General features: G+C 41.8%; 1 protein-coding gene across 1 annotated transcript in view; it reads right to left on the minus strand.

Moving 5' to 3' along the window:
- The window catches only part of prmt3 (protein arginine methyltransferase 3), a 101,813-nt gene extending 90,438 nt beyond the window's left edge, over positions 1 to 11,375 (minus strand). Inside the window, exons 1-9 of the mRNA XM_064974822.1 lie at positions 11,295 to 11,375; positions 10,759 to 10,879; positions 10,558 to 10,640; positions 10,410 to 10,459; positions 9,198 to 9,303; positions 8,594 to 8,768; positions 7,251 to 7,395; positions 5,504 to 5,569; positions 4,034 to 4,155 (exon numbers count right to left, since the gene is read on the minus strand). Of these exons, the coding sequence (XP_064830894.1) occupies positions 4,034 to 4,155; positions 5,504 to 5,569; positions 7,251 to 7,395; positions 8,594 to 8,768; positions 9,198 to 9,303; positions 10,410 to 10,459; positions 10,558 to 10,640; positions 10,759 to 10,879; positions 11,295 to 11,310 (884 nt within the window). The 5' untranslated portion in view covers positions 11,311 to 11,375. The remainder of the gene's footprint in view (positions 1 to 4,033; positions 4,156 to 5,503; positions 5,570 to 7,250; positions 7,396 to 8,593; positions 8,769 to 9,197; positions 9,304 to 10,409; positions 10,460 to 10,557; positions 10,641 to 10,758; positions 10,880 to 11,294) is intronic.
- Positions 11,376 to 13,648: the final 2,273 nt, after the last annotated feature.

A 13,648-nucleotide genomic window follows, 5' to 3' on the forward strand; every position in this document is an offset into this window, starting at 1 on the left:
CAAACATCTTTCTGGTAAGAAGAGGGGCGGGGGCGTATGCTTCATGGTTAACGAGACGTGGTGTGGTCACAACAACATACAGGAACTCAAGTTCTTCTGTTCACCTCATTTGAATTCCTCACAATCAAATGTCGACCGCATTATCTACCAAGGGAATTCTCTTCGATTATAATCACAGCCGTATATATTCCCCCCCAAGCAGACACATCGATGGCTCTGAACAAACTTTATTTGACTCTTTGCAAACTGGAATCCATATATCCTGAGGCTGCATTCATTGTAGCTGGGGATTTTAACAAGGCTAATCTGAAAACAAGACTCCCCAAATTGTATCAGCATATCGATTGCGCAACCAGGGCTGGAAAAACCTTGGATCATTGCTATTCTAACTTCCGCAACGCATATAAGGCCCTGCCCCGCTCTCCTTTCGGGAAAGCTGAACACGACTCCATTTTGTTGCTCCCTGCGTACAGACAGAAACTAAAACAAGAAGCTCCCGCGCTGTGGTCTGTTCAACGCTGGTCCGACCAATCTGATTCCACACTCCAAGACTGCTGATTCGGTGAGCGAGTTCATTAGAACGCGGCACTTCCTGGTTGGATTTTTATCTGGGTTTCGCCTGTAACATCAGTTCTGTGGCACTCACAGACAATATCTTTGCAGTTTTGGAAACGTCAGTGTTTTCTTTCCAAAGCTGTCAATTATATGCATAGTCGAGCATCTTTTCGTGACAAAATCTCTTGTTTAAAACGGGAACGTTTTTTCATCCAAAAATGTTAATAGCGCCCCCTAATGCATAACAGGTTTTAAGAAAATATTTACTAAATAAACCAAATAATTTTTTTAAATAAAAAGTAACACAAAATAACAATAACGAAGCTATTTGTACACTACCATTCAATGGTTTGGAATCAAACAAATAAATGTCCTTGTTTTCCATGAAAACATACATAAAATGAGTTGCAAATTTAAATAGGAAATATAGTCAAGACGTTGACATGGTTATAAATAATTTTTAATTGAAATAATAATTGTGTCCTTCAAACGTTTTCATCAAAGAATCCTCCATTTGCAGCAATTACAGCCTTGCAGACCTGGCATTCTAGTTGTCAATTTGTTGAGGTAATCTGAAGAGATTTCACCCCATGCTTCCTGAAGCACCACCTACAAGTTGGATTGGCTTGATGGGCACTTCTTACGTACCATACGGTCAAGCTGCTCCCACAACAGCTCAATAGGGTTGAGATCCGGTGACTGTGCTGGCCACTCTATTATAGACAGAATACCAGCTGACTGCTTCTTCCCTAAATAGTTAGTGTATAGTTTGGAGCTGTGCTTTGGGTCATTGTCCTGTGGTAGGAGGAAATTGAGCGCCGTCCACATGGTATAGCGTTGCAAAATGGAGTGATATCTTGAAGAAGGAAGGCTCTCTTTTACCCTGTACAAATCTCCCACTTTACCACCACCAAAGCACCCACTGACAATCACATTACCTCCACAATGCTTGACAGATGGTGTCAAGCACTCCTCCAGCATCTTCTCATTTTTTCTGCCTCTCACGAACGCTCTTCTATGTGATCCGAACACCTCCAACTTAGATTCGTCTGTTCCTTACACTTTTTTCAGTCTTCCTCTGTCCAGTGTGTGTTCTTTTGCCCATCTTAATCTTTTCTTTTTTTTGGCCAGTCTGAGATATGGCTTTTTCTTTGCAACTCTGCCTACAAGGCCAGCATCCCTGAGTCGCTTTGTCACTGCTGACGTTGAGACTGGTGTTTTGCGGGTACTATTTAATGAAGCTGTCAGTTGAGGACTTGTGAGGCGTCTATTTCTCAAACTTACAACTAATTTACTTGTCCTCTTGCCCAGTTGTGCAACGGGGCCTCCCACTCCTCTTTCTATTCTGGTTAGGACCAGTTTGCGCTGTACTTTGAAGGGAGTAGTACACAGCATTGTATGAGCTCTTCAGTTTCTTGGCAATTTCTCGCATGGAACAGCCTTCATTTCTCAGAACAACAATAGACTGACGAGTTTCAGAAGAAGGGTCTTTGTTTATGGCCATTTTGAGCCTGTAATCGAACCCACAAATGCTGATGCTCTGGATACTCAACTAGTCTAAAGGCCAGTTTTATTGCTTCTTTAATTCAGCTGTGCTAACATAATTGCAAAAGGGTTTTCTAATGATCAATTAGCCTTTTAAAATTATAAACTCGGATTAGCTAACACAACGTGCCATTGGAACACAGGAGTGATAGATGCTGATTGTGGGCCTCTGAACGCCTATTCCATTAAAACTCTGCCATTTCCAGCTACAATAGTCATTTACAACATTAACAATGTAATTTCAAATTAACACTGTATTTCTGATCAATTTGATGTTTTTTTTTTTAAATGGACAAAAAAAAGTAGCTTTTCTTTCAAAAACAAGGACATTTTTAAGTGACCCCAAACATTTGAACGGTAGTGTATATGTTTTAGTACTTTTAGCCCTTTCTCGTGATTTCCAATTGGTAGTTAGTCTTGTCCCATCGCTGTAACTCCCATACGGACTCAGAAGAGGCGAAGGTCAAGAGCCACATGTCCTCCAAAACAAAACCCTGCCAGGCCACACTACTTCTTGACACACTGCTCACTTAACCCGAAAGTCAGCCACACCAATGTGTCAGAGGAAACACCGTCCAGCTGCTGACCGAAGTCAAGCCTGCAGGCGCCCGGCCCACCACAAAGAGTCGCTAGAGCTCAGCGGTACAAGAAAATCATGAAAATGTCACTTTCATAGCACACAGCAAATTGGCCAGCGTTAATTAGTTAATTTTTCAGTGTAACATTTCTAGTGTTGATTCAGGAGTTAAGTTAACACTAAGTGGTGTAAAAGAACCCCAGTGATGGTGTTACTAACCCGAGTTTAACCAAAACCACGGCCATCATTATCATGTTTCCCAGCATGCTCTACTGCGGGCAGATTTTTTTTTATTGTGTGTTTCAATATCCATGTTTTGATTGATTAATCTTCTGCTTCCCAAATATAAATAACAATTTTTTCTAAACAAATCCAATCTGTTACTTGAACTTACTGCACCTGATACTGAAATGTTTGTTCCAGTTTAGATGATTTAGGTAGTGTCATACTTTAGTCTTCCTAACCCTGGCAGTCATTCTGAATGCAGGTTGTAAGTGAATAAAAATTCCAAATGTTGGATATCCCTCGTCTGGCTGGATTTCAATAGGAATTACACAACTTCACAAGCCAGCATTATGTGACTTGCAGGCCTGATGTGATCTGTAAACCATGAGTTTTAGGGTAAAACTAGGCCCTCAAAACAAGGCCTTACAAACTATGAAGTGTATTGTGTTAAATAATTACATTTTAACAAGAACATATTCACATAGGATTTTACTTGGTGAAGGCCACAGTGCTGAAAATGTATGAATATAACAATCATGTCTCTGTCACTAGCAAACACAGTCAAGGGTGGTACTGGTAATTAACATTTACTCGAAAGGCACCTTGGGAAATATACAAATGAGGATCAACACCTCATTTGCTTAAAATAAGGTATTGGAGTGTGTGGTTCTTCAATGAACCATCCCATTTAAGGTTATTCAAATAACCTAGAATGGTTACCCTACGGCATTGCTCTTAAGAACTTTATTTGGTTCCAACCTTTATTTTTAATAGTGTCCTATAAAACATTTTATTTTCGCATACCCATAATGCCTAATATTTAGAACACAAATATGGGTATTCAGACACAGCCATTGACTGGTTTCTGGTCCCTGTGATACATCTACTGCATATAACTTATAACCCCCGTATGGACACTGACACACCATCCCTATAAAGCCTTATCTGAGCTCATAGACACCCTCTTGTCAATGGGGTGTGTTACAGGTGAGTGTTTATATATCACATAATATTCATGTCCAGTTGGCACGAAACAGGGGGGCATTTGAAACAGGGCAGTACAACACAACTGACTTGTCTAAAAACACACTCAATTTCCCAGGATTCTCTGGGATAACAATGGCGGCTCACCTGACAATGTCCATGGCCTGGTAGATGATTTCTGATTGGTCCACCCCAATGACCATCTTGGCTCCCGCTCTGGCGGCGAACATAGAAAGGATGCCCGTCCCACAGCCCACATCTAGCACCACCTGCAGTATAGGAGGTAGAAGTGCAGTATAGGAGGTAGAAGTGCAGTTTAGGAGGTAGAAGTGCAGTTTAGGAGGTAGAAGTGCAGTATAGGAGGTAGAAGTGCAGTATAGGAGGTAGAAGGGGAAACTTCCCCTTCCTTATAACTAGTAAAGGATTGGCTGATTAGCGTGTTAAGAAGGGTAGATAGAAATGTTCTAACAGGGGTGTAAGACCAGGGGCTGACCAATAATTTTGTCCCGAGGGCCACATCAGGAATTAAATTCAGCGGACGATTTGTTCGTCAAAAGAAAAAGGGCTGGTATTTGAAAAACATACACTGTAGTTGCATTATAATTTCGATATACTTGCTATCTAGTTAAAAGATGTTCAAGAGTGGCCAGGAGTGTTTTTTTTAAATGGCCAGTGAAGTCAGAAACACAATTTTCCTGTGTTTCATATATACTTCCACACAAGGAGGTTGGAATAATCCTGTGAAATTGTGAAAATTATGATAATGCCCTTTTAGTGTGAGCTTTTTGAAAAGGCCGCCTGAAATTTTAGACTGTTTTGGTAGGATGGAGTTTTGACCTACCTATTGACATCTGAGAAGGAGCTACGGGAAAGGGATTGAGCTACACACAAAACAGCAAACACATAGCCCTCGTAATAAAATCCATTTTCAACTTCCCTCACAAATATTTCTCCCTCTGATATACTCCTAACCTGGCTGGTCTAGTGATATGGGTTTGAATCCAGGCTACAGCCCGTTGATACAATCTCCATCTTTTCCCACTGTCGTTCTCTTTCACAATCTGTACAAGGAAAATCTGAAAATACCTTAAAAATACATTTTCAAGAGATACTTATTTCTGGTAAGCTGAAGGACCATACTGGGGGCGAGGTGCAGGAGAGGAGCCAGTGTTTATCACAATGACAGGGGTTGCGGCAGGTCAACATAACCCTTATCCAACGCCACTCCGATGACAGGGATAACAATACCCAGACCAAACCCTGCGTTTCTTCTTCCAGCAACCGTCCTGTTTCCTACCCATTCTCTCCCATCCCTAACCCCTTTGACTGAAAAATTGCCCCCCCCCCGCCCATACTCTACCCCCTCCCTCGGGGCATACCCGGTGGCAACACATACAGGATGGCCTTGGAGATGGACGCTGCCTGCTTCCAATGACAGTGCAGGGTTGGGGAGGAAGGGTGGCAATAAGGGGGTTGGTGTGCGCTCGTTATCAGCACTCCACAGTCCACGGCCGAGGCGCTACAGTGCGTAATGAAGTTGCAGCGTTTTAAACGAGGCGCCGTCACCGCTATAGCAATTTATATTTTAAAACCTGCACTGCCAAGTTCTTTGCTCACCTTGTCCTTGAACACTTCCGGGTTGAGGTACATGAAGTCCCTGTAGCTTTCTGTGCGCACTTTATCCTGAAAGGAAGGAACAAAGGACATTCAGGTCATCCATTACCATGGGCAGAGAAGACATAATCATAGAGCATGTCTTCAGAAACAACATAACAAACTGTAACAAATTATCCAGTCACCAGAGACCAAGGTGTGTGTGTCACAGCAGGGCGGGATGGACGATTGTATGTCTATGAGATGGAGAGTTCCCGTGAAGAGGGGAGATTACATGTTTGTGCTTGTATGTGGGGTCATCTCGTGGAATCAGAGCTGACTGGGGATTTGACTCCACGGAAAATGAGTACAATGCATGCTAGGTTGAGAAATCTAAAGAAAAGTAGACTCAATCGAACATTGAAATAGAAAGGACTGGCATCGTTTCAACCATTCCATGTGGAATCTCGTTGGTCAGTACGGGCTAATTAACCTGCCAATCAAATCCTTACGCTTTTCAGAGGGAGGCCTTTTACGTACCCATGAAACACACATTTAAAACGCACAACTTATCCGCACTCATTTCGGATGATGCCTTCGCATGCTGTTGGTGTGTTGACAGAAACAGAACAAACCATCAAATATTTTGCCAAATTACAGATAAATCCCAATAGGAGCGGTTTCCCAGAAACAGAGATTCTCCATTGAGCTTGCTTTTAGTCCAGGACTAGGTTTAATAGTGTCAAGGAAACCACCCCCACCCCATGGGGTTGAAATAAATTACAAATCAATTAGAAGATTAAATCCGATCTGTTCCAAAGACTGCTTCTACATCTGCACTGCTTGCTGTTTGGGGTTTTAGGCTGGGTTTCTGTACAGCACTTTGTGACATCGGCTGATGTAAAAAAAAAAAAGGCTTTATAAATAAATTTGATTGATTGATCTGACATGAAACCTGACCTCATATTCATTATATTAGTCTGACATGAGGAGTAGCGAAGGATCCTTGGAGCAAGGATGATTGACAACCAGAGCTTCTAGTAATAGAGAATTGATTCTTCAAGATTTATCTTTGATAACTTGCCCGAAGAAACAGACTGAACTTAGATGATGGGGCAGGGAAGGAAGTGGGAGGGTTAAATGGTGAGACTCACTTTCTCTCTCGCCCTGTCTTAAGCACACACACACACACACACACACACACACCGTGACCAACAGTGATCCACTTTATGGCAGCCCATAAAAGAGTTGACGATCTTCTACTGCTAACGTGGTTCCTCTTTCCTCCGAGGAATGGTTTTTGATGGAGTTTAGTCTGACGTATATACATATATGACGCAAACATTAACAGTGCTAAGCACCAATCAGAGAGAGGGAACGGATCATGTCGAAGCACTGCGGTAAGTGAGAAAGAGAGGGATGACCACCTAGCATTCCCAACCACACCTCTCCTTCCACACACACAACTTGTAATGCTTAAGAAGTGTGAAATACAATTACCACATCTCAAATCCCCACCATGTTATAGGAATGCTGATGTTTTGCATGAGAGCTCACTCCTTATTGCTGACTTGTCAGTGAGAAAAACTTAATGTTAACAACATCATAGTTTGCAAAGAGTCGATCATTTTCATTTAATGCTACATTGAGCCTTTAGGATAAACCACACTGCTAAACCTGCGTCCCTCCTCTCTCTGCAGTGTCTACTAAATTAAGAAGAAGAGGGCATGAGTGTGTGCATATGTGCAAGAAAGCCATTGTGGTAGCGGACCTTAAGCATCTCCTCATGGATGCTGTAGTGGCCATATGAGCTGAAGTAGGCCTCGTCCTCGTCCTCCCGGAGCTCAGCCACGGCGCCCAAGGACCCGGTGCCCCGACCCACATCCGCATTCAATACTAGACCCTGGGCCAGCAACCTGAAACAAATACCATAGTATTTTTACAACAGAGCAGGATGAGGTTGCCCCTAGACCCTGATCTACGGTCAGTTTTGCATCCCCCCCACCATTTAAGGTTCAGATTGGCTGATCCTAGATCAGCACTTACGGGTAACTTCTATCCGGAATGTATTGGAACAGATTTACCGCAGGACAGTCACACACTTACAGCACCAACCGCACAATAAATGGAAAGACAGCATCTGTATCCCCCCACTCCCCCTCTATGCAGCAGTGGAATTTTCCCTCCCTTCTCCTTTTCCTCCTAAACAAAGGAAAGGCCTCTGCAATACTGAGGTCACTGAGTCCCTCTGCTGGCCGCAGGTGGGAGGTGCATGTGTGAGAATGAGAAACACCAGTGCCATCAAATGCAGGGATCCATTTGGTAGCATTATGTGGCCGATTGACTTGACGGTGCAAGTAAAAATATATATATTGGTCGCATCAGTGCCACCTGGAAATTCTAGGTGGTTACTTCACTCAAACTTTGGTATTTTTGTGGTGGCTAAAACTGATTTGGTCAAACAGTAAAGTCCATTACCCTGGCCTGATTCAGTTTCTGCCCTACCCCTGTACCAGTTTTACTGGTAGCTGCTGTGATGAGACACACTCACCCCTTCTCCCACTGAGTGCCCCAAGGAGAGGAATAGAAAATGCGTTTTGATTGCGCAAATGAGGACACTGGAGGCCGTCATTGTAAACAATCATTTGACTTGCCTAGTTATATAAAAGGTCAAGTAAAAAAATATATTAAAGCATACTATACACACATAAACATACTATACTTTAGGTCAGAAGTCAGGGTCTCTTGATTCGGTCGTGTCGGGTGAATTGTTGTGTCCTCACCTTTGTTCTGATCATTTACCGAAAAGGAAAAGTTGCAACGCTCGCTTACCATTAAAAACACATAGTGTTTTCAATGGTGGTTGAGCACCTTCCAATAGTTCCCCTTTCAATTGCTACCATGGTTATGCAATCTCATATTTCTTCTGTTAGAAACATTTCAATTGGACCCTATCCATATAGGCCATATTCCCTCGAGTGTAAAGGGTTAATGTAGTAATTTGTATTTCTGTAATAATATCAGAAGTGGTAGCAGTGGCGATGCTAATAACAGTAGTAGTAGTAAGTAGCAGTAATTAACAAAAATGTCAATAGTAGTGTGAGCAGCACTGACTTGAGTTTGTGTAGGTCGTCCATGGCTCTGGCCAGCGCCTCCTCTGTGCGCTGGGCCCTCTCCTCTGCAGCCTGGGCTCTCTGCAGAAGAGCATCAGAGGAGCGGCTGGCTTCACACTGGCCCCCAGTAGAGGGGCCAGCCAAAATCCCCTTCCCCTCACACAGTTCTTCCAGATCTAACAAAAAGGGAGAGACTCACTTGAACACATTTCAATAACGGGAAGATAACGACTGCCTACTCTACTAACAGTACTGTGTACAATCGCATCTCTGCCCAACATACAACTCTCCCAACCTCCTTTGTGTGAACCATGCCAGTAACGTCACCCCATGCAAATTTCCAGTCACAATGAGGCACTAATGGGTTGCAACTCAAATAATACCAGATAAAAGAAAACAGCACTGCAGTTTCACTCTGTTTATAATGACAGCTTAAAGGCTTTGTTGTTTTTAAACAGGTTCAAGTTGTTCTTTAAAACAACATAGGATATTGATGCAAAATCCCACATCTGGTGAAAACATTCTAAATATACCTGCAATGCAGTTACCCTTTATCTGTAGTTGATTAAATGGAGGCCTTTGAGTTGAACAATGAAAGCCAGTACCTATCTGCAGTAAGGGGTCATCCTGTAAAGCTGGCCTCATGTACTCATCACTCTCCCAGGGAATAGAACACTCAGGCAGCGTAGACAAGCTCTGCCCACTGCACTTCTGCAAACACAAACACACAGCCATTATTGTCCATGAACTTGGAAAACCAGGGATGTATTTGGTACGACATAGAATAGCGAACTGTTTTAACGATAAGAAGACACAGTAGTAACTGATTCATTTTGGAGGTTCGAGAACCTAAAATTCATGATTAATCAAATCATAGCTGTAAAGGATCTATGAAAAATACTATTGAACATCAATAATTATGTTTTTGTTTACATGCGTGTTGGAAAAGGCTCCTGCAAACTGCATGCTTGCAATAATATCAGCAATAGTACTTCCCACACAAGATAGGCCCAAGATAATTATGATGTTTTCAATATTCCTGATATTAAATCCCTGGAAAGGTCCTTTGGGGGAAGGATGTTTGGCATACATTTGAAATCTGTATCCAAAATAATAATACAGGAAAGTTGGGAAATGTGTGACATAAGACACTACAATGATTAGCTTGTAGATACTACACAGCCAGAGTGGTGTCATTTGAAACCTTAACGGATGCTCTGAAATATGGGTATTGTTTAGACACAATTTCTTTAAATTCATTTATGGATAATAAAAAAAAAATTACTTCCTGATTTTAATCCTAACTTTGATTATTTCTCAGTAATTATTTTGGATACAGATTTCAAAAGGCATGCCAAGCATCCATCCCGCATTTGCACTTTCTATGGATTTCCTTTCAGTAAGATCCAAAACACTATACACTGAACACAAATATAAAGGCAACATGAAACAATTGCAACCATTTTACTGAGTTACAGTTCATATAAAGGAAATCAGTCAGTAAAAAATAAATTCATTAGGGCCTAATCTATGGACTATGCTCTCCCAGGCCTACCCGCTTTGGAGCCAGACCTCGGCTCATGAAACCAACACTTTACATGTTGCGTTCTTTCTATCAGGTAGTCTAAACACCTGTTATTTTGCAATGTCAATTTCTATAAAATGTCTAACCTCAATCTCAGCTTCGAGAGACGACTACACTTCCAAATGACAAGAAGCAAGGATGAGACCTGGGTCATTACTATTTTACCTGGACCATGCTTTGGCCAAAGATCTGAAGTCACTCTGTATCAAAACACAATAAGCGATGTGCTTACCTCTGTTCGTATGTAGTTTATCATCTTGATGTAGCCATAGTCATCTAATTCTACGGGGAAGGATTTTAACAACGTCAGATGTGAGGACGGATTATATCATGACCTTAAAACAAGGAGAACTCTTTATAAGATAAGTTTGCAAACTTACTGTGTTTCTTAACCACTTCTACAAGGTCGACTTGATGCTCGACTAGGCAGTGTTGTAGTGTTTCTGGTCCAGAATTTGACATCCTGAGAAAACACGAGGGACAAGATATATTTTAACCATCAACACTTTCAGAGAGAGACAACTATTTCACACCAGATTACATGTATCGGTGAGTTGCTTAAAAAAAACAATGATACACACTTGTCACAGAATAAGCAAGTAACTTGAACGTTGTTGTCATTGGCCTCCATCCACTGCCACTGTTCCTCATTATCACTGTCTGAGAGATCGGGCACATCGTCCCCTGCCCCACCGTCGTGATCTGTCACAGTGTCAGCAAAGGTGTCAGTCAGCACAGACAGGTACATGATAATCATCGTTGGTGTCAGTGTCAAACATTGCATGAACTGGCTGTAGCCATCACAAGTTCAACCACATTTTTTTTCAATGCAGGTTTCGTTTAATATGAGTTAACGTGGTAATCCAATAAACTGCATGGAGTATAGTCAATACAAGCTCAGCTATCAAGCTGGTTAGTTAGTTTGCATACCGGTATACGAAATGCGTTAGCTAATTTAGCTAGCTAGCTACATAAGCAACATTACATGACTTCAAATTAACAACTCTTTTAAGTACAAAATATCCAAATTACAATATGATGACCAATCTCTGTAGTGCACCATTCAGTATTTCTATTATTATAGTTTTCGATCACTATTTACGTAACTCACGTGTACCTGTGTATTCCGCCATGCTGTCTCCTTGGTTTCAGCAGTGTACACGCTACTTCCGGGTCTAGTTCCAACGTGTACTTGCAGACAGTGGTCACTAGGGGGTCAACAACTTTCTTCTTCTATGATGTTTAACGGCGGTTGGCATCCAATTTGTTGTATTACTGCCACCTACTAGACTGGAGTACAACTCCCTTAAACTTTATCTGAAAAAGAAAAATGTACTAAATAAATACCCTACTATCTAACACTATACTCACTCATTTCAAAATTATTAAAAAAAAATAAACACCCCCCTACTCCACTAATTAAATGTTCCATCCATGGGGTGGCAGGGTAGCCTAGTGTTGGACTAGTAACCGGAAGGTTGCAAGTTCAAACCCCTGAGCTGACAAGTTACAAATCCCCCCCCCCCGGAAACGTCAACCTGCCTACAATTAAAACACTCCACTACTTTCCCCAATACTACTACAATTCTGCACATTTCTCACACATTGGACCCTACACACTGCTGCCACATGCCCATAAGCTTGACACCTGTAACATCTTAAAGTATTTGGCACATACACTCGTACAGGATAACTTATATATCCTAACTTCACTTTGTCAGGCTTATGACTCAAAATAACAGACAATGACTTCTGTCCCCATTCTCGCCACCCTGTCTGCGTCGCATCAAACGACAAGCATCACATACAACGGGGATCTTTGCCCTCAACTGGTCAGCGTTTGTATCTACTGCTACCCCAGTTATCACTCCTTTCATTGGTTCCTTTTTCTTGAGAACGAAACACTTCACTTTACTTACCCCCATTCGTTTTACTTTGAGCGCATTCTTCCTCTGCACAACAGAAACACAAACAATTATCACTAGATCACACTTCTACTTACCCTCACCGAATCCACATGACCCAACTATTTTTTCACCCACCATGAAACCACAGATGGATCAGCCAAGAGGCAAGGGTCCACTTTTTACATAAACTTCCCTCCTACTGTCACAGACTCTTCTTCATCCTGATCCTCGGTGCATACATCGGTCTTCGATGACTTTACCACCTCTGATACTTCACCCTCATTCACTTTCATTTATCCTCCTGTCTTCAGCTCCCTCTGCTTACTTTCTACCATTCTTCTTTGACAAACCATCTCCCTTTTTTCCCACAATTTTATCTGACTCAAGCGCACCCTCTTCTTCCCTCACTCTCTTAGACCTCTTCTCTCTCTATTTTTTCCCCTCCATTCCTCCTCCGTTTGTCTCGGCATTGCTTTCCACATGCAAATAATTAACACAAAGCATTACCCCATAGAGGTGCCAGCTTGACTAAAGGTCAGCAACTCATGACAAAATCTTTAAGGGATTTGAAGAGGTACAGACAGCTCCAGGAGGTTTGTGCTGATTGTACAAAGATTGTGACAGCCAATTTAAATGGCGTCCCTTGAGAAGGCAAGAACAAGATGTGTCAGGAGAAGTGCAGTATTATCATAAGGAGATGTAAGAGGTGTTCGAATACTCATACTAACCGCACTAATCATACTATTTGTGACATTAATTTGAGTATATAGTATACTTATTGGTCATAATATGGACATAGTATGACAAAAGTTCCCGGATGTCGTACTAAATTTGTCAAAATATTAAGTATACACGCAGAGGACACTATTTTATGGCCCATAATGAAATTCTTCAACAAATGGGCATGGCTTCACATCATTTTCAGATTTGAAGAGAATGACGGAAAATATGCAGCCGAAGTACAACGAGAGCGGATACAAAATCATTGCTTTAACTAATTAGGACAAATGTTAAGAAAATGTTAAGCAATGTAATAAAGTAATGACTTTAAAAAAAAGTTAGCTTACATGTTATGTTGGCTGACAATTTGTTAGCTACGCTGTCCTTACAAACCACATAGTATAGGGTTCAATTCTTGGGCCGACTCTTTTCTCTGTATACATCAATGATGTCGCTCTTGCTGCTGGTGAGTCTCTGATCCACCTCTACGCAGACGACACCATTCTGTATACTTCTGGCCCTTCTTTGGACACTGTGTTAACAACCCTCCAGACGAGCTTCAATGCCATAGAACTCTCCTTCCATGGCCTCCAACTGCTCTTAAATACAAGTAAAACGAAATGCATGCTTTTCAACCGATCGCTGCCTGCACCTGCCTGCCCGTCCAGCATCACTACTCTGGACAGTTCTGACTTAGAATATGTGGACAACTACAAATACCTAGGTGTCTGGTTAGATTGTAAACTCTCCTTCCACTCACATCAAACATCTCCAATCCAAAGTTAAATTTAGAATTGGCATCCTATTTCGCAACAAAGCATCCTTCACTCATTCTGCCAAACAT

Source organism: Oncorhynchus masou, chromosome 1, assembly GCF_036934945.1.
Source record: "Oncorhynchus masou masou isolate Uvic2021 chromosome 1, UVic_Omas_1.1, whole genome shotgun sequence".
In the NCBI taxonomy this organism is placed as follows: Eukaryota; Metazoa; Chordata; class Actinopteri; order Salmoniformes; family Salmonidae; genus Oncorhynchus; species Oncorhynchus masou.